This window comes from Budorcas taxicolor, chromosome 1 (genome assembly GCF_023091745.1).
Source record: "Budorcas taxicolor isolate Tak-1 chromosome 1, Takin1.1, whole genome shotgun sequence".
In the NCBI taxonomy this organism is placed as follows: domain Eukaryota; kingdom Metazoa; phylum Chordata; class Mammalia; order Artiodactyla; family Bovidae; genus Budorcas; species Budorcas taxicolor.
The window spans coordinates 128835241-128863029 of NC_068910.1; the positions used below are offsets into that span (position 1 = coordinate 128835241).

Genomic DNA, 27789 nt, shown 5'->3' on the forward strand with positions numbered 1-27789 from the left:
AACTAATCAACATTATTTTATCTTCCACCATTCCTCAACATGCATCCTAAATGCTTCACTACCATCAACCCAGGTTCTATTCCCACCTGCAAATTATGGCTTCCCCTCTTTCAGCATCTCTAGCACAATATTCATGAACAGCAACATCTCCTTTTCTTCAGCCTGGAATACAATACACCCTTCCTGCCTCTTTCTCCAGATTTCCATATTGATCTTTCCCTCCACTGAAACCAGTAGCATTTAGTTATTGCCTTAAATTGTAAATAAGCTCCCGGGAAGAATATTTTTCTCCCTACTAGATCTAAATTCCTTCAGGGCACAGATCTCATCTTGTATTTCCACAGAGCCTAGGGTGTCACCATGCACATTTTACACAATGGATACATACTTGGAACTGTATGATCACTGTATATGCCTAGACTTTACAGTATAATGTTGTACTCCGTTTTTGTTTTTGTTTTTTTGAGTCACTTCGACTGTTATAAAGTGCTATTACAAAGAGACGTGTGCTATATACTATTTGCAATCATTTGATGTCTAACAGTACTGTAGACATACAAGTGCTCAAATCTATGCTATTTAGTAAAAAAAAAAAAAGCAGTTTGAGGCCGTGGAAAGAACTGCTAGCCCAGGTTGTGCCACTAACTGTAAATCTTTGGATGAAAAAATGTTTCCTTTTTGGCTTTCAGTTTTTTGGCTGCGGAGAATAAGATGTTTTCAAGATGTTATAGAATGTAAAGGACAAATATGAGACATTTTTCCCCGGGGTGCCGTTTATTCATTCTCTCCTGAGATTCGATTTTATCTGAGAGATGCATATATATGCATATATTAAGAGCGCGAGTTCAGCTCTAAACAAACGAGCAGATCAGCGGCTGACTGCCTGCGCCGCCTTCCTAGAGAAGCTGTGCGGTTTGCTGGACTCGGGACCAGGACCGGGAGGCCGAGAGGCGCTCTGCCGTCACTGCGCTGGGCGGCCCTCCGCCCACGTGGTGCGGCTCCTCGGCCATCTTTGTGCGGGGCTCCGCTTTCATCCGCGCAGCAGCCGGGACTCCGCAGTTGGGCGGCAGGCGATGGAGCCGGGGGCGCCCTCCCAGCTTTGGTTGTGGCTGCTTTTGCTACTCCTGCCCCCGGTGCCGGGCCGCGAGAAGGAGTCAGGTGCGCTCCGGACAGGGCCGGGCCCACCGCTGGGGCTCCGGGTCTGGCCGCGTTCCCGGGTGCTCTTCCGCGCCCCTCGCTCTCCCGTGCTGCCGGCGCCGCTCTCGTGCTGTGGCCGCTGCGGCGCAGAGCTGGGCAGCAGGCACGGCGGCTCTTCGGAGCAGAGAGTTCCACTGGGTGTCCGGCGCTGCTTCTCCTGCCCAGAACCCTGGAGAGTAACCCATCCTCCAGAGTTCAGAGCGATAGTGGGTAGGGGAGGGCATGCCCACAGCGGGTATGGCCCACGCTTGGCTACCCTGCACCTCCCTAAGACACACTGGGGGATAATTCGTGTGTGTGTGTGTCTGTGTGTGTGTGTCTGTGTCTGTGTGTGTCTCTGTGTGTGTCTGTGTGTGTGTGTCTGTGTCTGTGTGTGTGTCTCTGTGTGTCTGTGTGTGTCTGTCTGTGTGTCTGTGTGTGTCTGTCTGTGTGTCTGTGTCTGTGTCTGTGTGTGTCTCTGTGTGTGTCTGTGTCTGTGTCTGTGTCTGTGTCTGTGTCTGTGTATGTGTGTGTGTGTGTGTGTGGAGGAGCAGACTTGACCCGAGTGCTGGAGAGCTGTAGAATGAATCCTTCCTGGCTGTCCATTTCCACCAGTGGGATGAAAAGAGGGTGTCTAATAACAGTTTTGGCTTTCTGTGGATTCCACTTACCTGCTGCTACTGAATAAGAATACTCAGGGGTGTTTTGTTAACCTTCATTTTTTTCACTTTTTGAAGGTTCAAAATGGAAAGTATTTATTGACCAAATTAACAGGGCTTTGGAGAATTATGAACCATGTTCAAGTCCAAACTGCAGCTGTTACCACGGGTGAGTTCTTTTCTTTCACCCATCTTTAAGAATTTAGATCTTGTCAGGAGGAAATCCCCTAAAATCCCGCAGAGACCTTGGTTGCAGTGGTCAGAGAGCAGACCGGGTCCCTGAGGTGGTTTTCTGATTTCTAGGGAATAAAAATACCCTGGGATAGTAGAGGCCCAGGTGCTCTCAGCATTGCCTGTTAACTCCCTGTCGGAATCTACTTGTTCGCATTCCCCACTGGACTGAAAGCTGCCTGAGGTCAAGGCATATGCCCTGCATTGGCTGTTGTATTCCTGGTGCTGACTCTCAGTAAGTGAAAGTCGCTCAGTCGTGTCCGACTCTTTGCAACCGCATAAACTATACAGTCCATGGAATTCTTCAGGTCAGAATACTGGAGTGGGTAGCCTTTCCCTTCTCCAGAGGATCTGCCCAACCCAGGGATCGAACCCAGGTCTCCCACGTTGCAGGTGGATTCTTTACTAGCTGAGCCACAAGGGAAGCCCTACTCTCAGTAAGTACTCCAGAAATATTGTTGAAGGAATGAGCATATTTTTAAATGAATCAAATTATGTTTCCTGTCGGTTATCTTTTGATGTATGCAAATTAAGGCTAGAGTGTGATGGTAGATTACTTTGAAATCAGCCTTACATTCTAGTGCCAGATTCAGGTCTCAGATCCAAGGCACTTTTCTAGATATCAGATTCCTTATCAGTTAAATAACAGAGTCCTTTAACTCCTCATTACGTTAGTTATTTTATAATTCCTCAAAAAATTCACCTGATGCATGTGATACTTACTAAAAGCTTGGTTTGTACCAAGCCTTAAAAGGGATACAAAATAGTGTAATTCCTAGTTACTCCTATCAGTCACACATACTGCTAGAGTATGTGGGGTGGTAGGGGCCAGACCTGCTAGAACGTAAGACTCGGTTTCAAGCTGTAAGGCATAAGCTGTGCCTTCTGTGGGATTCGGAGAAGGAAAGGTCAGTGGGACTGCAGTAACTGGGAGGACACAGGTGTGACATGAGTATTGAGGAGGAATATGCATCAGGCAAGGGAGGGGTAGTCCGGTGGAGGGAGGGGGAAGAGATGCTCGATACTGGCTTGCTTTTTCATTTCTGTTGCTTTGTTGTTGTTATTTTAGGTTACCTGTGGTGCTTCTGGGAAAGAGGTTGCTCATTCCTGCTCCCTCTTCTTTCCCGAAGCTTACTATGCTCTCTAATACTAAGCCCAGACCTGCAGATAGGAAGAGGTGGGATGGTACCCCTCTCTTGGCCTGCTTTCCTTGATGATTCCCCTTCTTTTCCAGTGTCATAGAAGAGGATCTAACTCCTTTCCGAGGAGGTATCTCCAGGAAGATGATGGCAGAGGTAGTCAGACGGAAGCTGGGGACCCACTATCAGATAATTAAGAACAGATTATACCGGGAAAGTGACTGCATGTTCCCCTCAAGGTAAGAGCTATAAGGTACATATATCTTCTGACCTTATTGTTTACTTAATACTAATCCACCTGCAATGCAGGAGACCTGGGCTCAATCCTGGGGTTGGGAAGATGCCCTGGAGAAGGAAATGGCAACCCTCTCCAGTATTCTTGCTTGGAGAATTCCATGGACAGAGGAGCCTGGTGAGCTTCAGTCCATGGGGTCACAAGAGTCAGACACGGCTGAGCAACTGACACTCTAATACAGAGCCCAATTAAAGGGACTTAGAAGTAAACCCTCACATTTCAGGACCACACAATAGTGACATCTGCCTCCTCTTTCTTTGTAAGGCTGGGGCACGTCACTGGTTGCACTGGATGTCGCTCTACCCCTTCTTCTCCAGATATAGCAGCTGCAGGACGCAGGCTCATGTTAACTAGTGTGAGTGAGCTGGGTTGAAGGAGAAGCGGTGACTGTCAGGGGACAGCTATTGTTCTAGATACCAACTATTCAAAGAAAGGTGGCAGAAAGGTAAGAGAAATAACTAGGGCTACAGATTACACAGGCCACACTAGGCAGGACTGGAGCTGTGAGAGCTGAAGTTCTTTATCAGTGGGCTACAGGCTGATGGGGAGGGTCACAGACTGAGCCAGGCAGCATTATTTACAACAAATAATAAACCTTCCTCGTTTGAGCCTTTTTTTTTTTTGGTGCAGCTGCCTGGCTTGTGGGATCTTAGTTTCCAAAATAGGGATTGAACCCCATTTCCGGGGAAGTGAAGTGAGAGCTCAGAGTACTAAGCACTGGACCACCAGGGAATTCCCAGGAGTCCTTTTTTTCCAAAAAAAAAACTCATATCTTTATAAAATTACAAAGGCAGAGTATTCCCTTACTAAGATCTTTTTTTCTAAATGACGTTATGTCATTACAAGTAAACATGCATCTATTTGGTCACAAGGATTTATATTTTGTCATAATAACTTCATTACAAATTAGTGTATTTTTGCTGTCAAAAGTACATAAAAACAACAACAGAAAAATATAAAGATCATTTAATATCCCATATTCCGAGGTAATCACAATTTTGGTTTTCAAGTGTCAGGGGCAAGTAAGGTGGTAGTGGGGAAAATCATTGAGAGATTTTAAATAGACATTTGTTTCATTACTTGGAGCAATAGTAGAGACTTTAACTATAAATTATGAGTATAGAGGAATTTGTGATTTCTACAAATGAGAAAGAAAATATGAATATAGATCTTTTTGGACTTTAAAAGGTTTTCCAGTGTTTGATAGTTAGCTGAACAATCTCCGGATCAAATTAAACTGTGCTCTTGAAGTTTCTGCAAGGCACTTATTCCTTACTCCAGATCATTGTGGTCAGAATCTTGAGCTCTTAGAAATATTCTTAAGAGAGGATGGGACCTTTCACTGGCAATAAAATAGTCTAGAGTTCTAATACACTGAAAGTTCCCTACCCCAACTACATACACAGCTTAAGAATTGAGAGTTAAATAAAAGAGAAACAAAATATTTAGAACCAGCGTCCTTAATGAAATGGACACAGTTGTGAAATATCTCAGACTCTTATCTGGGCAAAAGTAGTATCTTTCTAGGTCTAGATACTTTTAATTCACCTAGTTTGAGAAATATCAGTGACATTTAAAGAATTCAGTTCTGAACAAAAGGACATGTAAACTCAGCATTTCAAGGATGAGCTGAAAGATTTTGCTAAGGAACTGGAGCACCATCTAATTAACCCTGGAGATGCATCATTTCAAAGATAGGGAATAGTGGTATTTTTTAAAATAATAGCTTTAGTGAAGTATGGTTGACATAAATTGCACATATCTAAAGTGTACAATTTGATACATATATCAAAATATGTATCTCAGGATACATAGCCAGGATAATGAACCTGTCTGTCACTACAAAAGTTACCTTGTGCCCCTTTGTGGCCCTTCTTTCCCCTTTTCCCTGTCATACTGTCCTCCTGTCCTATCCCTGTCCTCAGGTATCCACTGATTTGCTTTCTCTCATTATAGATTATTTCCTTGGATTTTATATAAATAGAATCATGCAGTATGTGATAGAGTGCTATTTTAAAAGCCAGGTGTGAAAGAAAATAAATGTTTTAGCTGTTAACATGTAAATGTAAATACATGTAAATGTATTATTGTAATAATATGTAATAATAATGATTATTATATAATTAATAATATGTAATAAAAATGTAATAATACATTTTTAAACTTTGTAAGTAGTAATTCTTTTAACATGGAAGGAGTATTATATGCTGCTGCTGCTGCTGCTGCTGCTAAGTCGTTTCAGTCGTGTCCGACTCTGTGTGACCAAATATTTGGTTAACTCAAAAGTATATACAGTGATGCCCTCCACCATACCACTAGTCCCTGAGTCTTCCTTTCAAGAGACAACTACAATTGTATATCCTGCCAGAAATAATCTGCATATACAATTGTCTAGATTCACCAGCAAACCAGAATATGTTGTATCTTCTGTTCTGCAACTTACTTTTCCTTTCCATGTATCAATAGATTTTGAAATTGTTCCATAGGAGTAGTACATGGAGAACTCTTTCATAGCAGCATAAAAACCCCATTGTATGGATTTCTTTGTTCAGTCCTAAATCAGTGGATGCTTAATTACTCCACATCTCTCCCCTTTAATTTTTTTCCCCCTTTAATTTTTGACTAATGGAAACAATGCTGCAGTGAACATTCTTGAACTTAGACTTTTGAACAGTCATGCTGAGTCGCTTTAGTTGTGTCTGACTCTTTGTGACTCCATGGACTATAGCCCGCTAGGCTCCTCTGTCCATGGGATTCTTCAAGCAAGAATACTGGAGTGGGTTGCCATTTCTTCCTCCAGGGGATCATCTCGACCCAGGGATTGAACCCACATCTCTTGGGTTTCCTGCATTGGCAGGCAGGTTCTTTATCAATAGCGCCACCTGGGAAGCCCCTTTGTAAATATATCTACAGTATAGAAGTAAAATTAATTAGGCAAATAAAGTGTTTTTAAATCTCAATAAATAGAAGCAAATTGTCCTCCAAAGAGGTTGTGTTTACACATTCACCACCCTCTTACCACATGCTCAGAATAGACCTCACACACTCAGTAACACTGTGTATTGTCAGGCTCTTTTGATCTTTGACAATCTGATTGGTAGAAACAGGCAATGGCACCCCACTCCAGCACTCTTGCCTGGAAAATCCCTTGGACAGAGGAGCCTGGAAGGCTGCAGTCCATGGGATCGCTAAGAGTCGGACACGACTGAGCGACTTCACTTTCACTTTTCCCTTTCATGCACCGGAGAAGGAAATGGCAACCCACTCCAGTGTTCTTGCCTGGAGAATCCCAGGGATGGGGGAGCCTGGGGGGCTGCCGTCTGTGGGGTCGCACAGAGTCGGACACGACTGAAGTGACGCAGCAGCAGCAGCATGTAGCTTCACTAGATTTTTTTTTTTGTCATGTTGATACTTTTTAGTTGAAATATATTTAACATATAATGTGTAAGTGTAAGGTGTATAACATGTTAATCTGATGTTTATTTTAATATTATTTCTATTGTAGCAACAATAAGCACCTCTATATCATGTCACATAATTATTTTCTTTTTTAATAGTGGAAATGATTAAATTCTAGTCTCAAGTTTGATAATTATCATACCATTTTGTTATCTATATTCACTTCACTGTGCATTAGATCCCTATGGCTTATTTATTGCTCCTTGTAAGTTTGTTCCCTTAAACAACATCTGTCCTATCCCCTCCTTCCCCAGCCTCTGATAAGCACCATTTTATTCTCTGTTTTTATAATTTTGGCTTTGGGGGCATTTATTTGTTAGTAGTACAGTTGACCATCTTTTCTTATGTTTATGAATGATTGATATTTAGTTATCACCCTATATATTGATATGTAGTTATCACCCTATATATAAATCAGTCATTATCACGCTGCCAGCAAATTTTGGTCAGACCTTGGAATGTTGCTACCAGTACTGTGCTGGTCTGGACCTCAAGGATGGGGCAGGAAAGTTAGCTCTCAGTGTATACTTACTTCCTTTCCAGAAATCCTTTTAGAAAATCTGTTCTGAAAGTTATGTTACAATTTTTGTGATTATGTACCTGGCACTCTTTCTGGCTTGCAAAGCTGCTCTTGAGAATGTTCTGTATTTAGGTTGAAGGTAATGAAAGGTTCTTTATCCTTCCCCATAAACTATGAGACTTAGTTTTGGTGGAAATAAAAATAATGTCCTCGTGAGACGCAAAGCCCAGGGGACATAATTAGAAAATCAGCTTTTCCAGCTCCTATCAAAATTTACATCTTGCTTACTAACTAAACTATTCCATGTAGGAGAAATAAATGCTGGAAATGAAAAGAGGAGAGGAAGTGATAGGAGTAGCAATAACATTCCCATCAAACTTAGGATGATTTAGTTGGAGAATTTCATTATTGTAAGCTGGAGAAGCTTAGCCAGGAAAGATAACTTGCACCACATGAAAGAGTGGAATAGTCCTTTCAGAAGCGTTGCTCTCAGGACACTTTGCAGGAGGCTGATGATCTGAATGCTGGCTTGTTTTACCTTGAAAGTGTCAGTGGGACCCTGCCTTGTCTGAGAGCAGGCGTTGCTCTGGTGAAGTTGTGGTATTTCTGGTTAACAGGTGTAGTGGTGTTGAACACTTTATTTTGGAAGTTATTGGGCGCCTCCCTGACATGGAGATGGTGATCAACGTGCGAGATTATCCTCAGGTTCCTAAATGGATGGAGCCTGCCATTCCAATCTTCTCCTTCAGTAAGGTAAGTACAGAAAGGGCTGTCTGAGGGGATGGAGAGTGGTCTTCTAGGGCATAAGCAGGAGATGACTGAATATGGCAGAGTCTGATGGGTAATGGTGAGGACGAGGTCTGAGGTCCCAAAGCGGGTCTGTGTCCCTGTTAGCTTCACAGTCATTGAATGATAAGACTGAGGAGAAGGAGGTGAGGACCTGTAAGTGATAAGTATGATTGCCTGGGGTCTTAGGGCTACGGGTGGAGGGTGAGGAATGAGAGAGGCCTGAGGAACCTCTAAGACATTGGTGGTGGGGTTCAGAGAAACTGCAGAGCATGGCAGAGAGTGACCTAAGAAAGCTCATGGACTTTGAACAAAAATATTTGCTGAGCTCCTACAATGTATATATCACCCATGCTACTGGGTATCATCTGTCTGGCCACTGTATCCCAGGGTCCCAGGCTAATGGTCAGACTAAAGGTGCTCAAATAACCATACAGTTTGCACCCAAACAGTGCATGAGGGGATAGGTCTGAGATGCCTGAGGGGAACATGTGAGAGGGTGATCTTCAAGTCTAGTTATGGAGAGATGGGAGTACTAGGACATCCTTGTGGGCTTGGAGAATAGGGCGCAGAGACATTACTTTGCCGACTAAGGTCTGTCTAGTCAAGGCTATGGTTTTTCCAGTAGTCATGTATGGATGTGAGAGTGGGACTGTGAAGAAAGCTGAGCACCGAAGAATTGATGCTTTTGAACTGTGGTGTTGGAGAAGACTCTTGAGAATCCCTTGGACTGCAAGGAGATCCAACCAGTCCATTCTGAAGGAGATCAGCCCTGGGATTTCTTTGGAAGGAATGAAGCTAAAGCTGAAACTCCAGTACTTTGGCCACCTCATGCGAAAAGTTGTCTCATTGGAAAAGACTCTGATGCTGGGAGGGATTGGGGGCAGGAGGAGAAGGGGACAGAGGATGAGATGGCTGGATGGCATCACTGACTCGATGGACGTGAGTCTGAGTGAACTCCAGCAGTTGGTGATAGACAGGGAGGCCTGGCGTGCTGTGATTCATGGGGTCGCAAAGAGTCGGACACGACTGAGCGACTGAACTGAATATCTTAGTGCTCAGCTTCTTGCAAATGGTGCATTAGCAGGAATGGGCCTTCATTCCCTAGAGACTAAATATGAAAGCACTTGGGGGCAGGGATGGGGAAGGCTAGAAGAAAGTGAATGGAAAATTCTATGGGAGAAGAGTAGGTTTGGGAAAACCCTCCGGACTTTGAGAAAGGTAACTCTGTTTCTGATCTGGTATCTCCAAAGCAGAGGGACTTTTTATCCCCACTTTTTCTTTATCAGAGTTTACTTTCTCTCTAGACTTATTTCCTGTGTTGCAAGTGGGCTGAGGCCACATTGTGTTGCATTTCCCATGGTTTAGCCTCAGTTCTCAAAAGTGCTTGGTCCCGTTATTTGTCATGAAGCCCTCTCAGAAGAACAGATAGAGGCTCCCATGTAAGTCAGTAAGGGTTTATGTTTATTATTTATCTTGTTTTTTCTGTGGATAATCAAGTATTATCATCAGTATACTAACTTTCCTTTCATCTTTAATTCCTTCCCCCTGCTTCTTTTTTTTAAACCAATGACTCCTAGTTTGCCAGGGAGGGATATTAGTCTGTCAGCTTTATAATAAGTATGCAGTTTCTTTTGAGCAGCTGTTATGCCTGAGGTGCTTGATGAATCACATACCATTTTTAAAATATTTGAAAGAAGGCCAACAACATATTGCATATGTAATTCCAGTGGAAGACAGTAGATTTAGAGGCTTATCAGTGGCCAGAATTTTAACAGAAGTATCCATATAAAGGTTTCAAATGGTTTCAAACTTTTTTCAAAAGGTGTGGGATAATACCCCTACCCCCTTTCTGTCCATCATTACTTTTGACCCTGATCAAAAAAGAAAAATAACCAAAAAATAACTCAGAACTTATTGACCAACCATATGAGCTCAGAAGTGCCACAGTATTAGGTAACACTAACACTTATTGCATTGATCGCTGAAGAAGGCTTTCTTGTCTCTTCTTGCTATTCTTTGGAACTCTGCATTCAGATGCTTATATCTTTCCTTTTCTCCTTTGCTTTTCGCCTCTCTTCTTTTCACAGCTATTTGTAAGCCCTCCCCAGACAGCCATTTTGCTTTTTTGCATTTCTTTTCCATGGGGATGGTCTTAATCCCTGTCTCCTATACAATGTCACGAACCTCCGTCCATAGTTCATCAGGCACTCTATCTATCAGATCTAGGCCCTTAAATCTATTTCTCACTTCCACTGTATAATCATAAGGGATTTGATTTAGGTCATACCTGAATGGTCTAGCGGTTTTCCCTACTTTCTTCAATTTAAGTCTGAATTTGGCAATAAGGAGTTCATGATCTGAGCCACAGTCAGCTCCTGATCTTGTTTTTGTTGACTGTATAGAGCTTCTCCATCTTTGGCTGCAAAGAAAATAATCAATCTGATTTTGGTGTTGACCATCTGGTTATGTCCATGTGTAGAGTCTTCTCTTGTGTTGTTGGAAGAGGGTATTTGCTATGACCAGTGCATTTTCTTAGCAAAACTCTATCAGTCTTTGCCCTGCTTTATTCCGCATTCCAAGGCCAAATTTGCATGTTACTCCAGGTGTTTCTTAACTTCCTACTTTTGCATTCCAGTCCCCTATAATGAAAAGGACATCTTTTTTGGGTGTTAGTTCTAAAAGGTCTTGTAGGTCTTCATGAAACTGTTCAACTTAAGTTTCTGCAGCGTTACTGGTTGGGGCATAGACTTGGATTACCGTGATATTGAATGGTTTGCCTTGGAAACAAATAGAGATCATTCTGTCGTTTTTGAGATTGCATCCAAGTACTGCATTTCGGACTCTTTTGTTGACTATGATGGCTACTCCATTTCTTCTGAGGGATTCCTGCCCACAGTAGTAGATATAATGGTCATCTGAGTTAAATTCACCCATTCCACTCCATTTTAGTTCACTGATTCCTAGAATGTCGACGTTCACCCTTGCCATCTCTTGTTTGACCACTTCCAATTTGCCTTGATTCATGGACCTGACATTCCAGGTTCCTATGCAATATTGCTCTTTACGGCATCGGATCTTGCTTCTATCACCAGTCCCATCCACAACTGGGTGTTGTTTTTGCTTTGGCTCCATCCCTTCATTCTTTCTGGAGTTATTTCTCCACTGATCTCCAGTAGCATATTGGGCACCTAATGACCTGGGGAGTTCCTCTTTCAGTATTCTGTCATTTTGCCTTTTCATACTGTTCATGGGGTTCTCAAAGCAAGAATACTGAAGTGGCTTGCCATTCCCTTCTCCAGTGGACCACATTCTGTCTGACGTCTCCACCATGAGCTTTTGTGTAATAAAGTTTTATTAAAGTGTAAAGGAGATAGAGAAAGCTTCTGACGTAGGCATCAGAAGTGGGCAGAAAGAGTACCCGCTTGTTAGTGTTAGCAATGAAGTTATATACTCTCCAATGAATCCAAAAAATGTCTGGAGGTTGTAAAGACCTCACCAGACCTACTCCCATAATTTACATTTTAAGATAACAGAATTAGCCAGAAGGTTTAATCCAGAGACTGTCCTCAGGCAGAATACATTGTTGTTATATAATCCTAAGAAGAGGTGGCAAGAATACACGGAAGAACTGTACAAAAAAGATCTTCATGACCCAGATAATCATGATGATGTGATCACTAATCTAGAGCCAGACATCTTGGAATGTGAAGTCAAGTGGGCCTTAGAAAGCATCACTACGAACAAAGCTAGTAGAGGTGATGGAATTCCAGTAGAGCTATTTCAAATCCTGAAAGATGATGCTGTGAAAGTGCTGCACTCAATATGCCAGCAAATTTGGAAAACTCAGCAGTGGCCACAGGACTGGAAAAGGTCAGTTTTCATTCCAATCCCAAAGAAAGGCAATGCCAAAGAATGCCCAGACTACCACACAATTGCACTCATCTCACATGCTAGTAAAGTAATGCTCAAAATTCTCCAAGCCAGGCTATAGCGATACGTGAACCATGAACTCCCTGATGTTCAAGCTGGTTTTAGAAAAAGCAGAGGAACCAGAGATCAAATTGCCAACATCCGCTGGATCATGGAAAAAGCAAGAGAGTTCAAAAAAAACATCTATTTCTGCTTGATTGACTATGCCAAAGCCTTTGACTGTGTGGATCACAATAAACTGTGAAAAATTCTGAAAGAGATGGGCATACCAGACCACCTAACCTGCCTCTTGAGAAATCTGTATGCAGGTCAGGAAGAACTGGACATGGAACAACAGACTGGTTCCAAATAGGAAAAGGAGTACGTCAGGGCTGTATATTGTCACCCTGCTTATTTAACTTATATGCAGAGTACATCATGAGAAACGCTGGACTGGAAGAAACACAAGCTGGAATCAAGATTGCCGGGAGAAATATCAATAGCCTCAGATATGCAGATGACACCACCCTTATGGCAGAAAGTGAAGAGAAGCTAAGAAGTCTCTGGATGAATGTGAAAGAGGAGAGCGAAAAAGTTGGCTTAAAGCTCAACATTCAGAAAACGAAGATCATGGCATCAGGTCCCATCACTTCATGGGAAATAGATGGGGAAACAGTAGAAACAGTGTCAGACTTTATTTTTGGGGGCTCCAAAATCACTGCAGATGGTGACTGCAGCCATGAAATTAAAAGACACTTACTCCTTGGAAGAAAAGTTATGACCAACCTAGATAACATATTCAAAAGCAGAGACCTTACTTTGCCGACTGAGGTCCGTCTAGTCAAGGCTATGGTTTTTCCTGTAGTCATGTATGGATGTGAGAGTTGGACTGTGAAGAAGGCTGAGCGCTGAAGAATTGATGCTTTTGAACTGTGGTATTGGAGAAGACTCTTGAGAGTCCCTTGGACTGCAAGGAGATCCAACCAGTCCATTCTGAAGGAGATCAACCCCGGGATTTCTTTGGAAGGACTGATGCTAAAGCTGAAGCTGCAGTACTTTGGCCACCTCATGCGAAGAGTTGACTCATTGGAAAAGACTCTGATGCTGGGAGGGATTGGGGGTAGGAAGAGTAGGGGACGACCGAGGATGAGATGGCTGGATGGCATCACGGACTCGATGGACGTGAGTCTGAGTGAACTCTGGGAGATGGTGATGGACAGGGAGGCCTGGCGTGCTGCGATTCATGGGGTCTCAAAGAGTCGGACATGACTGAGCAACTCAACTGAACTGAACACTTACTGAGTATTTACTATGTGTCACTGTTCTAAGTTTTCTACGTGTATTAACTCATTTAATATTTAAAACAAGCCTGTTAAATAGATACCATTATTGATATTATCATTTCTCTAGTTATAAAGATAAGGAAACTGAAGCCTAGGAAGATTAAGTAACTTGTCTAGAGTTGGAAAGCGGTGGAGTCAGATAATCTTTCTCAAGAGCCCACACTCTTAACTCTTGCATTGTATTTCCTAATTCTTGCTCCTAAAAGACTTATCTAGGAAATAATTAAGAACTGGAGGACCATATACACTCCAAGTATGATATCAGTTAAAAGATGAGAAAGCTATGTGGTCATTCAGAATTGGGTATATCATTTCCTTAAACTAATACCTCCAACAGTATATGTCTTCTAGAAAAACAGAACTTTTGGGTACTGGAAAAGTTGACAATTATTGTGATTTCATATTCTGGGATTCAGTCAGCCCATGAATTTTAACACATTATCATTTTTGCCTTTTAGCATTCAGAGTCTAGACTTGGATATGTCTTTGATGGTATAACACAGGGGCAAGGCCTTTTCCAGATCCCATGACATGAGTGCAGTTTGCTGCTTCTTCCTCTGCTCCAAGACTGATTTAAAATAACCTCTCTGTTTCTGTTGAAGACATCAGAGTACCACGATATCATGTATCCTGCTTGGACATTTTGGGAAGGAGGACCCGCTGTTTGGCCAATATATCCTATGGGTCTTGGACGGTGGGACCTCTTCAGGGAAGATCTGGTAAGGTAGGTTCTCTGCTGCTGGTAGGTCCTCTAGAGAGGTTTTATTTGTCCCTCTTTTGGGGTCACCTTGAAGTAAACAGTTAAGTATAGACAATTATTTTCTCTAAAATGACTAACTTTTAAGCTAAAAGTAAAAGACACACAAAAAAACTTTATAGCATAAGCAATTTTATATGTGTATAGAAGTATTTATATATCCATAGAAAAAGAGCAAAAGAACTTACCCTAAAATGTCAGCAGTGCTTCTGTGGGAGGGATTATAGAAGCCTCTTTTTTTCTTCTTTAAATATTTCCATACTTTTCAGATTCTTTAAGAGTGAATTCCTTTTATAAGTAGGAAAGAATAAATGATCATATTGTGGGGAAGGATAGAAAATTACTTGGAAGAACGTAAATGTACTTTATAATTAAGAGCCAAGTTCTTCAGGCAGGGATGGGGTGGGCATAAATGTTCCATAGGCATCTCAAGTTCAAGCTTATTCCAGATCCTCTCTAACTGAGGATTGAAACCTGCCTTGGCCTGTTGTCTGCATCCTGCCCTCATTTCAGAATTTAGATTGTCTCATTCATCAAGCTGTAGATATTTCTTTGCTAGCTACATTTTACATTAATGATCCAAACAACATTGGTACCTAATTAGTAAACTTCTAGAAACATAGTCTTTCTAGTTCTTCTCTCAGATATAGAGAAAGCAATAATTTAATTCAATTTCATTTTCACAAATATCTATCACCTGTATTAAGTGTGACTACATATTTAAATGAGATGAAGAGAACATCCCGTTTCTGGAGAAGCATGTAGGGCTGTAGTCCTCTTTGTCAGCTAGAGCCACTGGTTAAATAAACAAGTCAATTATTCAGTAGATATAATTGGGAAATTATTTTTTAAGATAACTTGACCTCATACTTCATTGTTCTTGTCCAGCTCGCTTTTTCAGGGATGAGGGAATGCAAACTCAGAGAAGTTAAGTGACTTTGGTCAAGGAACCAATTTAGGCCTGAAATCCAGGTTTCTAAGTGTGTTATCTTCTCCACTAGTTAATATTTCCTGTGTCCTCCAGACTGTGAGACTGTCATTTTTAATTTAGCACTTCATTTTGAACATAATTTTGAGTGAGAGAAAAATTAAAATGTTAACTTTTTTTCACCAAGTTATTCTTGACATTAGTTTCCTATTTCTTTTTTTTACCCTCAGGTGCTTGCAAATACCTTTTCACATTCTTCTTTTTGTAGCTCTTTTCCCACCTGCTGTACATCTACTTTGTTTTTAACATCTCTTTAAAACAACTTTTTTCTGAATATGAAAACTTTGTGTGCTTATAAAAATTTATCAATGTGTCCCACCTAGGCAACTTTTCCTGCCGGGGTCCAGCCCCGGTGGATCCAGGGAATTCGAAGCGAGGACGGAGTCGGCGTCCTAGGAAAGAACTTGTTTAATTACAGATATAAAGAGAGGTTAGGAAAGAATAGTGAAGTAGGAAAATTAGTGGAGAAAAGAGGCTGAATAACTTGGTTTACGTGGAAAACCAATAAAACTCCAAGACAAGGAGTTTTCACCACCTACGTAGGCCACCAGTGCCCACTTGAATAGTGGAGGGTGCCCCGCCTTGGGCTCCCTCTTGCACGGGTCTTAGAAGCCAGGGCAAGTAAGTAGACATGGCGAGCCTCCACGCTCCAGATGGGAATTCAGCCAGAAAAGAAGAGAACGAGAAAAGACCAGACGGGGGAAACCAGTCTTTCCAGGAACTGGTCCGTTTCTTTATTTTCCAGGTCCACTTTTACATTTTTAGTTATACGTAGAGATAAATGCAAGAAACAGAGTCATGCAGGGTCAGCTGCTCTGACCCTTATCTAAAGACAGTGTTCTCAATATATCTTTGTTCTTACAAGGGTCTTACATTTGTTTACAATATCTTCTGGTCTGGAGACCAATCAACATTTTATGGCCCCACCTTACTTTCTGTTGATAAAGGTTAGTTGATCAGAAAACTTGTTTGCCTTTAAGATCTACTTAGTCTTAAGATAGTGATAAAGTTACATTCTTACATAGCAAGGACACAATGATTTATAACAGAGAAAGAGGAGTACAGTGATCTATAACAAAGAGAAAATTCATTAACTCAAAAGTCTAGTATTGCTAACGTCAAAACTACTATATTTCTTTTTCTATATTCCAATTACATCGATTAACATACTCCCAGGTGCCTAAGGATATGGAGGCCTGGCGGCAGTCATTAACTCAGCAATGAAACCCTTCACCAACATGATTTTTATCTTTAGAAAAACCCTATGCTAACTAAGACTTTCAAAATACTCCAAACTCTCTGTGCTGTTTATGGTTGAGAGGTTGTAAACAATCATGTACATAGTAGCAAGAGTGTGGATAATCCTGTCACACAAGCTAGTCTGCCAGCAGAGAGGTTTGACCTGAGACACTCCTTTTATATGCAGGAGACTATTAACTGGAACTCTTAAGTTAATTTTCCAGAGAAAGGTGGTGGGGGACAGCCCCCCCTTTAATGTCAGAAGATTAGGCGAAAAGCACAATGCAGTAAGGCAGGCGGACTCTGGTTTTGGGGCAGATGCACGAGCAGATCCAGAAAGAGGCTCCCTTATGGCCTGACTCGCCTTTGCCTGTCGGGCCCCTTAATCTCATGACCTTTGCCACCAGCGGGACTCCTCGTGCTGGCTCCTGGCATTTTCCCTCACTTATTGGTGTGTCTTAGAAATCTTTCCATGTCAGTACATATGGAGAATGAAATGGCACCCCACTCCAGTATTCTTGCCTGGAGAATCCTGTGGACGGAGGAGACTGGTGGGCTGCTGTCCATGGGGTCACACAGAGCCAGACACAACTGAAGCAACTTAGCATGCATGCATGCATTGGAGAAGGAAATGGCAGCCCACTCCCATATTCTTGCCTGGAGAATCCCAGGGACAGAGGAGCCTGGTGGGCTGCCGTCTGTGAGGTCGCACAGAGTCGGACACGACTGAAGCGACTTAGCTGCACCTGCTGCTGCAGTGCCTAGGAAACTGCCTCATTGTTTTAAACAGTTGCATGGTATTCCATCAGATAATAACTTGATTCATTGTGTCCTTCAATGTATGTGTAGGCTGCATGTGTAATATTTGCATAATTTCTTATTTTCTGAACTATTAGAGAGTATGTTGCATACTTTATGGCTCTATACCCCTCAATTCTTCGCTGCAGAATTCCTAAGAGCGAGAGTGTTCCCTTTATAACGACATTGCAATTATCAAATACAGGAAACAATGTTAACTCAACATTGAATTGTCATAACAATGTCCCATAAGACACATTTCTTCTCAGATACAGGATCCAGTCCAGCATCTTGCGTTGTATTTAGTCCTTACGTGTCTTTAACTTGTTTTAATCTGCAACAACTCTTAAGTCTATCCTTCTCTTTTACTGTGTGGTTACTCTTTTACCATTTGCAAACTAATAAGCAATTTTTAGGGAGATAGAATATGTTTTAAAAAATCTAACTTATGTTAATATGTTCTTTTTTTGATACCTTCACTTTTTATTCTTGAGCTGAATTTATTCATGATTTTAGAATTGCAATTTTATTTTTTAGAGCCCTCCATCCAGAATCTCTAGCCTCGTGATTTCATTTCTTGCCTTGAAACTTTAGTAATCTGTTTGCTGATCTGCATTGGCGTCTGCCTGGCGTGTTTGCATCTTTATACTCTTCTGGGAATTTGTCCCCATTGACTGACTTTTCACCCTGTAGAAGAATTCAGTGTCACTGTGGATTTAAAGAATTCACTGTACTGTGAGTAGAGGAGTGGGGTTATAAAAGAGGGCTGGGGCAGCACCAGTGTTAGTGCTTGCCCAAAGACAAAAGTCCTAACATGAGTCTTCCAAAGGGGTGGATAGGTGGGTGGGAAAAATGAAGGAGAGGGAAAACAGATGATACGTGGTTCAAGTCTGTCTATATTAAATTTAGCTTTCCCAGGGACTAAGGAAATTTATACTCAAAATTTCAGTATTTTTGGTTGGATAGTTGAGCAGTATATCAAAATGTAAAATGTGTATATCCTTTGACCCAGCCATTTTACTTCAAGGATTTATCCTGAGAAGATAATTAAACAAGTATGCAAAAAATGTGCATACAGGGATATTCACTTCAATGTTGTTTCTTAAAGTAGAAAGTTTGAAACTACCTGAAAGCTCACCAGTAAGGAATGGAGTAAATTATGACGTGGCTATAAAATGGATATTGTGCATGAATGGAAAGTAAAGGTAGAATAGGGCTTAAAAACAGGGACTCTGGATTTAAACCTTACTAGCTGTGTGATGCTGGGCAAATTGCTTAGCCACTTAAAGGCCTCAACTGTGTAAAGTAGGGATAGTAAAAGCCATCTTGTAAGGTTGAATGAGGTGTGTGTGTGTGTGTGTGTGTGTGTGTGTGTGTGTGTATATATAATGTTTATATATATATATATATGTTTATATTTGATTCCAACCCAGGAATCAAACCTGCATCTCTTATGTCTCCTACATTGGCAGGCAGGCTGTTTACCACTAGTTCCACCTAGGAACCCCCCTCCCCCACATCTCACCCCCCAGTGCTACAGTAGTTCTGATTTGTTAGGAAGGAGTATGGGACAGAGGAAGAAATAGTTGGACTGGAGAATCGGGTAGCCATTTTCTTCTCCAGGGGAACTTCCCGACCCAGGGATCGAACGCAGGTCTCCCGCATTGCAGGCAGACGCTTTAACCTCTGAGCCACCAGGAAAGCCCAAAGATGATCCAGTGAGAAAGAACTGGAAGATAAGCCAGGAAAATATGGAGGACTGGCTCACTTAAGAGAAAATGAGGAATTCCCTGGTGGTCTAGTGGCTAAGACACTCTACTCCCAATGTAGCGGGCCTGGGTTTGATCCCTGGTCAGGGAACTGTATTCCACATGCTGCAGTGAAGACATGAAGCAGCCAAATAAATAAATAAAATTTTTTAAAAAGAGAGAGAAAATGAGTAATGGGATGCTATTTGTATCTGAACAGTATCTCTACCTGAAAAGTTTACGTGCAAAGTTTCTCCATTATAGCAAACAGCTCACCAATCCCTCATGAACTCCACTTCAGTTTGACCCCCTCCGTTTTCAGAGAAAGATGCTGCAAAAACTTCTGTGAAGGGTTCCCACAAAGTAAGTTAAGAATGGTGCATCTGTCACCTGAAACTGTCACAACATTGTTATTTGGCTGTACCCCAATACAAAATGTTTTTGGTGTTTAAAAAAAAAAATGATGCATCTATGAGCTAGCAGTTTCAGCAGGGGAAGCTGGTTGTGGTAACTGGTATTGAGAACTGAATTTTGGGGACTTGTTCTTTATGGAGCACTAAGTACAGTTTGAGGATACCAGAGTGCTTTGCAAAATCAGACTAAATCTGATGATACTTTCTATGCATCTAAAACATAAAGTCAGAAAGTGGTTTATTTCCTTGCCCTTGATTCGGTATCTGATATTTTCTGCAGTTATTGTTGCCTAGTAATTTTAACAATCAGTTCAGTTCAGTCGCTCAGTCGTATCTGACTCTTTTCAACCACATGGACTGCAGCATGCCAGGCTTCCCTATCCATCACCAACTCCCAGAGCTTGCTCAAACTCATGTCCATCAAGTCAGTGATGCCATCCAACCATTTCATCCTCTAGACTCTTGCTTAAAGTAAGGAAAAAATCCTGATTGTACTGAATTAAATAGCCCTAAACATGTCATTTACTTTGGGGAACTTTTCTTTCAGTGTTGTTAATTTATTAACCAAACAGTAGATTTACACATATTGCTAGCTAGTATCTCCAGAGGATAGAGTAATAATAAAAGGAACATAATGTCATTTAGAGCTTTTTATTTTGAGTAGCCTTGTTGTTCAGTCACTAAGTCATGTCTAACTCTTTGCAACTCCATGGACTGCAGCACACTAGGCTTCCCTGTCTTCCACTATCTCCCGAAGTTTGCTCACACTTGTTTCCACTGACTCAGTGATGCCATCCAACCATCTCATCCTTTGTCACCCTCTTCTTATTCTGCCCTCAATCTTTCAAAGCATCAGGGTCTTTTCCAATGAGCCGCTTTTCACATCAGGTGGCCAAAGTATTGGAGCTTCAGCATAAGTCCTTCCAATGAATATTTAGGACTGATTTACTTTAGGATTGACTGGTTTGATATCCTTGCAATTCAAGGGTATCTCAAGAGTCTTCTCCAGCACCACAATTCAAAAGCATTAATTTTTCAGCACTCAGCCTTCTTTATGGTTCAACTCTCACATCCGTACTGACTACTGGAAAAACCATAGCTTTGACTGTATGGAATTTTGTTGGCAAAGTGATGTCTCTGCTTTTTAATATGCTGTCTAGGTTTGTCATAGCTTTTCTTCCAAGGAGTAAGTGTCTTAATTTTGTGGCTGCAGTCACTGTCTGCAGTGATCTTGGAGCCCAAGAAAACCCATCACTGTTTCCACTTTTCCCCTATCTGTTTGCCATGAGGTGATGGGACCAGATGCCATGATCTTAGTTTTTTTAATATTGAGTTTTAAGCCAGTTTTTTCACTCTCCTCTTTCATCCTCATCAAGAGAGTTTAGTTCCTTCATTTTCTGCCATTAGATTGGTATTATCTGCATATCTGAAGTGTTGATATTTCTTCTGGCAATCTCGAATCCAGCTTGGAATTCATCCAGCCTGGCATTTTGCATGATGTATTCTGCATAGAAGTTAAATAAGCAGGGTGACAATATACAGCTTTGATGTACTCCTTTCCCAGTTTTGAACCAGTCCATTGTTCCGTGTCCGGTTCTAACTGTTGCTTCTTGACCTGCATGCAGGTTTCTCAAGAGGCAGATAAGGTGGTCTGATATTGCCATCTTTTTAAGAATTTTCCAGTTTGTGATCCACATAAAGACTTCATAGCCAGTGAAACAGAAGTAGATGTTTTTTGGAATTGGATTTCGATAATCCAACAGATGTTGGCAATTTGATTTCTGATTCCTGTGCCTTTTCTAAATCCAGCTTATACATCTGGAAGTTCTTGGTTCACGTACTGTTGAAGCCTGTCTTGAAGGATTTTGGGCATTACCTTGCTAGTGAATTTAGTAGCCTGGGTCAGACTTACTTTAAAATGTAAAGCTCTCAGCTAAGCTTTAGAAATGATTCAAACACATCTTTATATAGTTAAGGAAGAGACACAGAAACTAATGAAATCTGTTTTTAGGTCAGCTGCACAGTGGCCATGGAAAAAGAAAAATTCCACAGCATATTTCCGAGGATCAAGGTGATTATACTTTCTGACATTTTACAAAGGTACTCTTCTGGCTAATGTGTAAAATTTTGAGGGTGTGGGAAACTAGTTCAAAGAGAAAACTAAGATAACTAAGAAAAAGACATAGAATCACAGAATTTTAGGCTAGAGAAGAACCCAAATTATTGGCCAAATCACTTTTAGCTGAACTGAAATTCAAAGAAGTAAAGTTCATATGTCCAGTCATTCAGCAAACATTTACAAAGTGTGACGAGTGTGATGGGCTTTAGTTATTTAATGCTGAATAGAACAATGAGCTGTCCTCTTGCCTGAGAGATTGCATTTTCCTAGGAGTACTTTATGATTGTGCCCACGGACTCTCTGCCACTTAATGGCAGAGCAGGAACAATCACTAGCTCTTCTAACTGCCTTTTTCATCAGACCATGTGGCTGCCAAATAGTGGTGGAAGCATAGACTGGAACTGATGAAAATTGAGAGAGCTGCATGGAAGGAAGGTAGAGCGAAAGCAAAAAGGTTGGGGAAGACTGAGTCCATATTGTTCAGCTCCATATCCCTGGTGTTGAGAACAGTACCCACCTTGTAGATGCACAGTGAGTATCTGTTGCTCAGATGAATACCAAGGAGAATGTGAAGGGAGAGTTTTGCAGATTTCTTAGTGTGTCCTTGTCAGAGGTCACTCTCTCTTCACTTGGTGGTGGGCTTCAGAGTGCAAATGAGCCCAACAACCACTGCTTATGGTTCCTTGTCAACATCTCTGGTTCTCAAATCTTCAGATTATAGATTCTTAACTTGGGATGCATGTGTGGACTTCAAGACTTTTAGGAACACCTTGAAGTTATATGGGGATATGTAGAGAGGGCGTCCACAGTTGTCAGATTCTCAGGGAGTCCATGACCCCTCAAATGTCAACATCATCTGCTGCTAGAACCATAACTAGGACTTTTTCTACAATGAGTTTTCAGGTGTTTGAGCCCTTCGGTTTTCTTTTTAATTTAAATGTTATACTGGGGCTTCCCTGGTGGCTCAGAGGTTAAAGCATCTGACTCCAATGCAGGAGACCCGGGTTCGATCCCTGGGGTGGGAAGATCCCCTGGAGAAGGAAATGGCAACCCACTCCAGTATTCTTGCCTGGAGAATCTCATGGACAGAGGAGCCTGGTAGGCTACAGTCCACGGAGTCGCAAAGAGTCGGACACGACTGAGCGACTTCACTCAGTTTTCACTGCATTTTACAGAGCACACCCAACAAACGTCATGTAGCTGTTTTGGTGAGTGATGATTACCTAGTCACACAGCTATGAGTACCAGTGATTCGAGGTTACATGAAGCTTCTAAAAGGAAAATAATTCCCTGGGATGTGGCTGTAGTATCCAGAATAACATAATCCTAAAGACTAGATGCAAGCAGAGAGGGCCAAATACTCCCCTTCCCTGAAGGGTACAGTGGCAAACAGCCAGGACCACCTACATGCTGTAGGATCTGGTATCCCCCTCCTCTTCTGTTAAATAACCCATGAGTTGTTCATCTGTGCGTATGGTCATCGCATTGGGTCCAATTGCTGCTTACCTTTCAGTGATTGGGAGTGGTCTTATGGTGTAGGAGACGTAGTTCTATGTCATGTGTTTCTTTCCTAGGACAAGTCCAGAACGAGATCCTCTCATTCTTCTGTCTCGGAAAAACCCAAAACTTGTTGATGCAGAGTACACCAAAAACCAGGCCTGGAAATCTATGAAAGTAATCACCAATCATCTGACTAGAGCTACAGCAGTGAACATTCTCACTCCAAGAGCATTGCACCTGGGTAGAACTTCACATTAGGTTTCCTCTCAGTGGTGGGATGAATGTTGAGAACGTTCCATGGACTAAAATTAGTATATGTGTAAATTATTCTTTTTCAAACTCACATTGTGTTTCTGGGCCCTTATTATGACTCATGCTTTATATTATTTTGAAGGTTTAAACCAGAGGTCACAAACATTTTCTGTAAATGGCTAGATGGTAAATATTTTAGGCTTTTCAGATCTTACAGCCTGGGTTGCAGTTACTCAGCACTGCCACTGCAGTGCAAAAGCAGTCGTAGACAATATGTAAACAAATGAGCATGGCTGTGTTCCAATAAAACCTTATTGAGGGCATTGAAATTTGAATTTCATAAAATTTTCCCACATCATAAAAATATTGTCCTTTGGATTTTTTCCAGCCATTTGCAAGGTAAAAATAACTTTAGTTTATGAGTTGTACATCAAAACAAGCAGTGACCCAGATCTGGCCTATGGGTGCTAAGTTTGCCAAAATCTGGTTTAAACCATTGGTTCTCAACCCTGACTATACAGTGCAACCAGAGAGCTTAAAAATTAATAGAATAAATCAGAGTGGAAATGGTGTATAGACATCTTCATTTGTTTAAGATTCCCCAAGTGATTCTAAGGTGAAACAAGCAATGACAGGCTTCTTTGGTTGGGAGTCCCATCTCTATCCTCTTAACTCTGTCTTTCTTGCCTTATTCAAAGACCCTTAAGTTGTAAATGTCCTCATCTGAAATTTCCATTTGAGGATGATAGGAGAAAATGTTTAAACTTCTTGTCAGAAAAACTAAGTGAAAACTAAGAAATACTAAGTAAAAATGCATGTATTTATTACATGAGCATTTAATTCAAACAGAAGCAAATGCAGTATAAGAAACTTTGTTAAAAAATAAAAATATGAAAAAATGTATCCGTTCATGACAGCATCTACTATGGGAGGCCACAGAAGCAAGCAAGACTTGTTCCCCACACCATCTGCTAAGGTGGCTGGAATATGGATAGGGGATAGGGGGTCTCAGACTCTGATGCCCCCAGGCGCAGCAGTAGTGAGCGGGAGAGAGCGCTGAAGGTCCAGTCATTTCTGCCAAGGAGAACAGGAGCTCTCTTTGCCAAATCCTCCTGTTTTTTTTCTCTCTCTAAGAAAAGTGGAGATCTGGGGTTTTCTAAAAAAGTATCCTGCCACTTACAAATGCTGGGCAGTGGTTTGAATATTTATTTTTCAAGTACTTTGCTAGTGCAACAAAATTTGTGTGTGGGCTACACCTTTAAGCCCACCAGCCACCATTGTAACTTCCTTTGCCATATGATGTATACATAGTGAGTTGTGCTGCAGGCCATGACCTCCTGAGTGCAGAGGAAGAGTCACATGGCCCCAGGGGAGCTTAAACTCTAAAATCACACGGACCAAGTTAAAGCCCAAGCTCTTCTACTTACAGCTGTATGACCTTGAGCAAGTCTCCCAACTTCTCAAAGCCTCAGCTGCTTCATCTATAAAGTGAGACAGTCTTGCCTCCTGAGTCTGTGCATTCTGAGACTTCAGTGAGGTCATGTTGATGAAATGTTCAGTGACCCTTGTTGCACAATGGTCTTCAATGAATGCTCCTGCTGCTAATACTAACAACTTTCTTTTCCCTGAAAGGATACCTTGGGAAAGCCAGCTGCTAAGGATGTCCATCTTGTGGATCACTGCAAATACAAGTAAGATATCCAGGACTCCTGACTCTTCTGGTTTTCCCTATTGCTTTTGGAATAGCTTCTCTTTGGGTGAGAATTTTAATACTAGGGTCCAGCTGGGGTTTGTGAAAGTCACATTAATTCATTTGGTTATTGTTTACTGAGAGCCTGCTGTGCACAAAGCTCTGGACTGAGTTCTGTGGAAACTGCAGAGACAATGAAACAGAGACAATGGTCCCTGCTTCCAGGGAGCCTGCATGCCCATAATCAAAGGGATAGGGTCCACTCTCTGCACCCCACACAGCCAAGAGCTGAAGTTAGATCAGTCATTTATTAAGTTAATAAAAATAGTTTAAGGTTCAACATGAATGAGGCATATGTAACTAATGTATTATATTTAAATAGCTATTATATTTAAATGCCAATACTAAGAATGAGATGAAGGTAAAACAAGGCCAGGAGGTGGGCAGTGGGAATACTCAGAGAAATGAATGGGGATTACACTGTACAGTGGGAACTACAGAGGAGAACCAGCTCTGGTTAGAGACAGGTACCAGAAATGCTGAAAAGAAAATGTTCTTAGTTATTAGCTTTATTTTCCAGGGGGCATTTCTTTGAAGATTGATTAGGCATGCCTGGTTGTCTTCTCCAGACTTCTTAAGAGGAAACAGGGAACAGGGCATACCTTTGACCAGATAGGGAACACTATGGGAAAAACCAGGCTTTGCGGGGGGACCATGATGAGTTCGAGACTTTAGGCCTAGAAAAACTTGTAAACAAAGGGTGAGATATTGTTTCCACTGGGCCTTGTATCCGCTCTGCCCAGCACCCAGCTGCTGGCTCTATCTGTCTCTGCCTGGAGAAAGTATTTCTCTTTCCCCCTCACGCTGATATTCCCAGGAACAGGCTCTAACCCCTGGAACAGCAAGGAGTTTATGGAAACTCTACAGGGACATGCTGATGGGTCCTTGAAAATTGAAAGTGGAAAGAGAAAGAAGAGAGGGTAATAAAAGGGGAGATAAAGAGGGGATAAGAAAAAAATGTCATGTGTGGTAGCAGGAATATAGTATCAAGTATATTTTCCTCTCTCTTTTCCAGGTATTTGTTTAATTTTCGGGGTGTCGCTGCAAGTTTCCGGTTCAAACACCTCTTTTTGTGTGGTTCACTTGTTTTCCATGTTGGTGACGAGTGGCTGGAATTCTTCTACCCACAGCTGAAGCCATGGGTTCACTACATCCCAGTAAAAACAGACCTCTCCAACGTCCAGTAAGCAGCCGTCCCTCAAGCAGAGTCTCTGATGATTCCCACAGTCTGCCTCTAAGTCCCCAGCCATTCAAGATATTTACTCCTAATGACTTTTTCCACTGAAAGCTTTTTTTTAAAAAATTTCATTTTCAAAGATAGTATTGTATTATTATCCAACTAGACTGAGTGGGATTTAATTTTTTAAGTGTTCTAATGCTGATTCAAAATGTAACATTCAGATAGTATGCAGTGAAAAAGCACTAACCTCTCAAAGACTAAATAGATAACGGCTATTCAATCGTGATATATTGTCAAAAGGATTTTCAGATACAGTGTGAAAACTGACCTCAGTGAAATGAAGGCAAATTTCCTCTCATGATGGCAAGAGCTAGGACGGCACATGGAGAAGGGCCAGAAATGTAAGCCCAGTGCCCTCTTCTTAGGACCAGAGCAAGAGACAGGAGGGAAATTTTTTCTTCACTATTGATTTTTGGTGTGTATCGCTGAACATTTCTCTGTTTTCCCAAATATGTTCCAAAACTAGAACAGATTGTTTCGCCTATGTGCAAAGTACTTTTTTTGTTGTTATTTTGATCTTATGAGGACCCGATAGCTTTACTTAAAAAAAAAACCCCAACATCCATATATCTAAAGATTAACTACAGGCCTCAGTATGTGATCTCTCTGCTTAGTACTAATGAGCATGGTCTGTATTTCAAAACGTAATAATTCTTTCCATTTTAGGGAGCTGTTGCAGTTTGTAAAAGCAAATGATGATATAGCTCAAGAAATTGCTGAAAGGTACGTTCTGCTCATTTTTCTTTTTCCACTTTAATCACTCCTACTTTTCCCAAGCTAAAGTCATAAGAATGTTGTTACCATGGTGCTATCTGAATGTCAGCCTCATTATACAGAGATAATTAGAATCAAAACTGTCCTGGGGAAAACCACACAGTCACCTATGTCCTAAGCCCATCCTTTGTAGAGTTAGACTGAAATCTTTGAAGTAGTTCAAGTACCCTTTCTAAGGATTGGCTCTTTGTATATTTGTTTTTAAGAAAAAAAAAATGTCTATTTCCAAATGCATGTGTATAGTAGATATTATGGAGAAGGAAATGACAACCCACTCCAGTATTCTTGCCTAGAGAATCCCATGGACAGAGAGCCTGGTGGGCTGCTGTCCATAGGGTCACACAGAGTCAGACACGACTGAAGTGACGTAGCAGCAGCAGTAGATACGATGGCTGTAGAGTTGGTTCTGAAGATCAAAGAGTTAATTTACATGAAGTATTCTGAACAGTGCTTAGCACAGGTAAGTACTCAAATGTAAGCTACTAGTTTTATTAAATGTCGTGCTTTAACTGTTCTTGTTAATCTTGTCTCTAGGGGAAGCCAGTTTATTCTGAACCACTTAAAGATGGATGACATCACCTGTTACTGGGAGAACCTGTTGACCGAATACTCTAAATTCCTGTCCTATAACGTAACAAGAAGGAAAGGCTACGATCAGATTGTTCCCAAAATTTTGAAAACTGAACTCTAG

The 27789-nt window shown here is 41.5% G+C and overlaps 1 protein-coding gene across 1 annotated transcript; it reads left to right on the plus strand.

Moving 5' to 3' along the window:
• Positions 1–1057: 1057 nt before the first annotated feature.
• On the plus strand, positions 1058–27789 carry POGLUT1 (protein O-glucosyltransferase 1). The gene is made up of 11 exons (XM_052646335.1): positions 1058–1158; positions 1914–2004; positions 3301–3444; positions 8097–8232; positions 14123–14244; positions 21475–21534; positions 23157–23256; positions 24967–25025; positions 26100–26267; positions 26991–27047; positions 27633–27789. Exons 1-11 carry the CDS (start codon positions 1074–1076, stop codon positions 27787–27789), a joined length of 1179 nt encoding a protein of 392 aa, XP_052502295.1. The 5' UTR covers positions 1058–1073.

Bases quoted from the DNA above. Each gene is read 5' to 3' on its own strand.
- POGLUT1 (XM_052646335.1), top strand. From the start codon at position 1,074: ATGGAGCCGGGGGCGCCCTCCCAGCTTTGGTTGTGGCTGCTTTTGCTA. The intron at 8,233-14,122 runs GTAAGTACAGAA...TTTCTGTTGAAG, and splicing joins CAATCTTCTCCTTCAGTAAG to ACATCAGAGTACCACGATAT. The intron at 21,535-23,156 runs GTGATTATACTT...TTTCTTTCCTAG, and splicing joins GCATATTTCCGAGGATCAAG to GACAAGTCCAGAACGAGATC.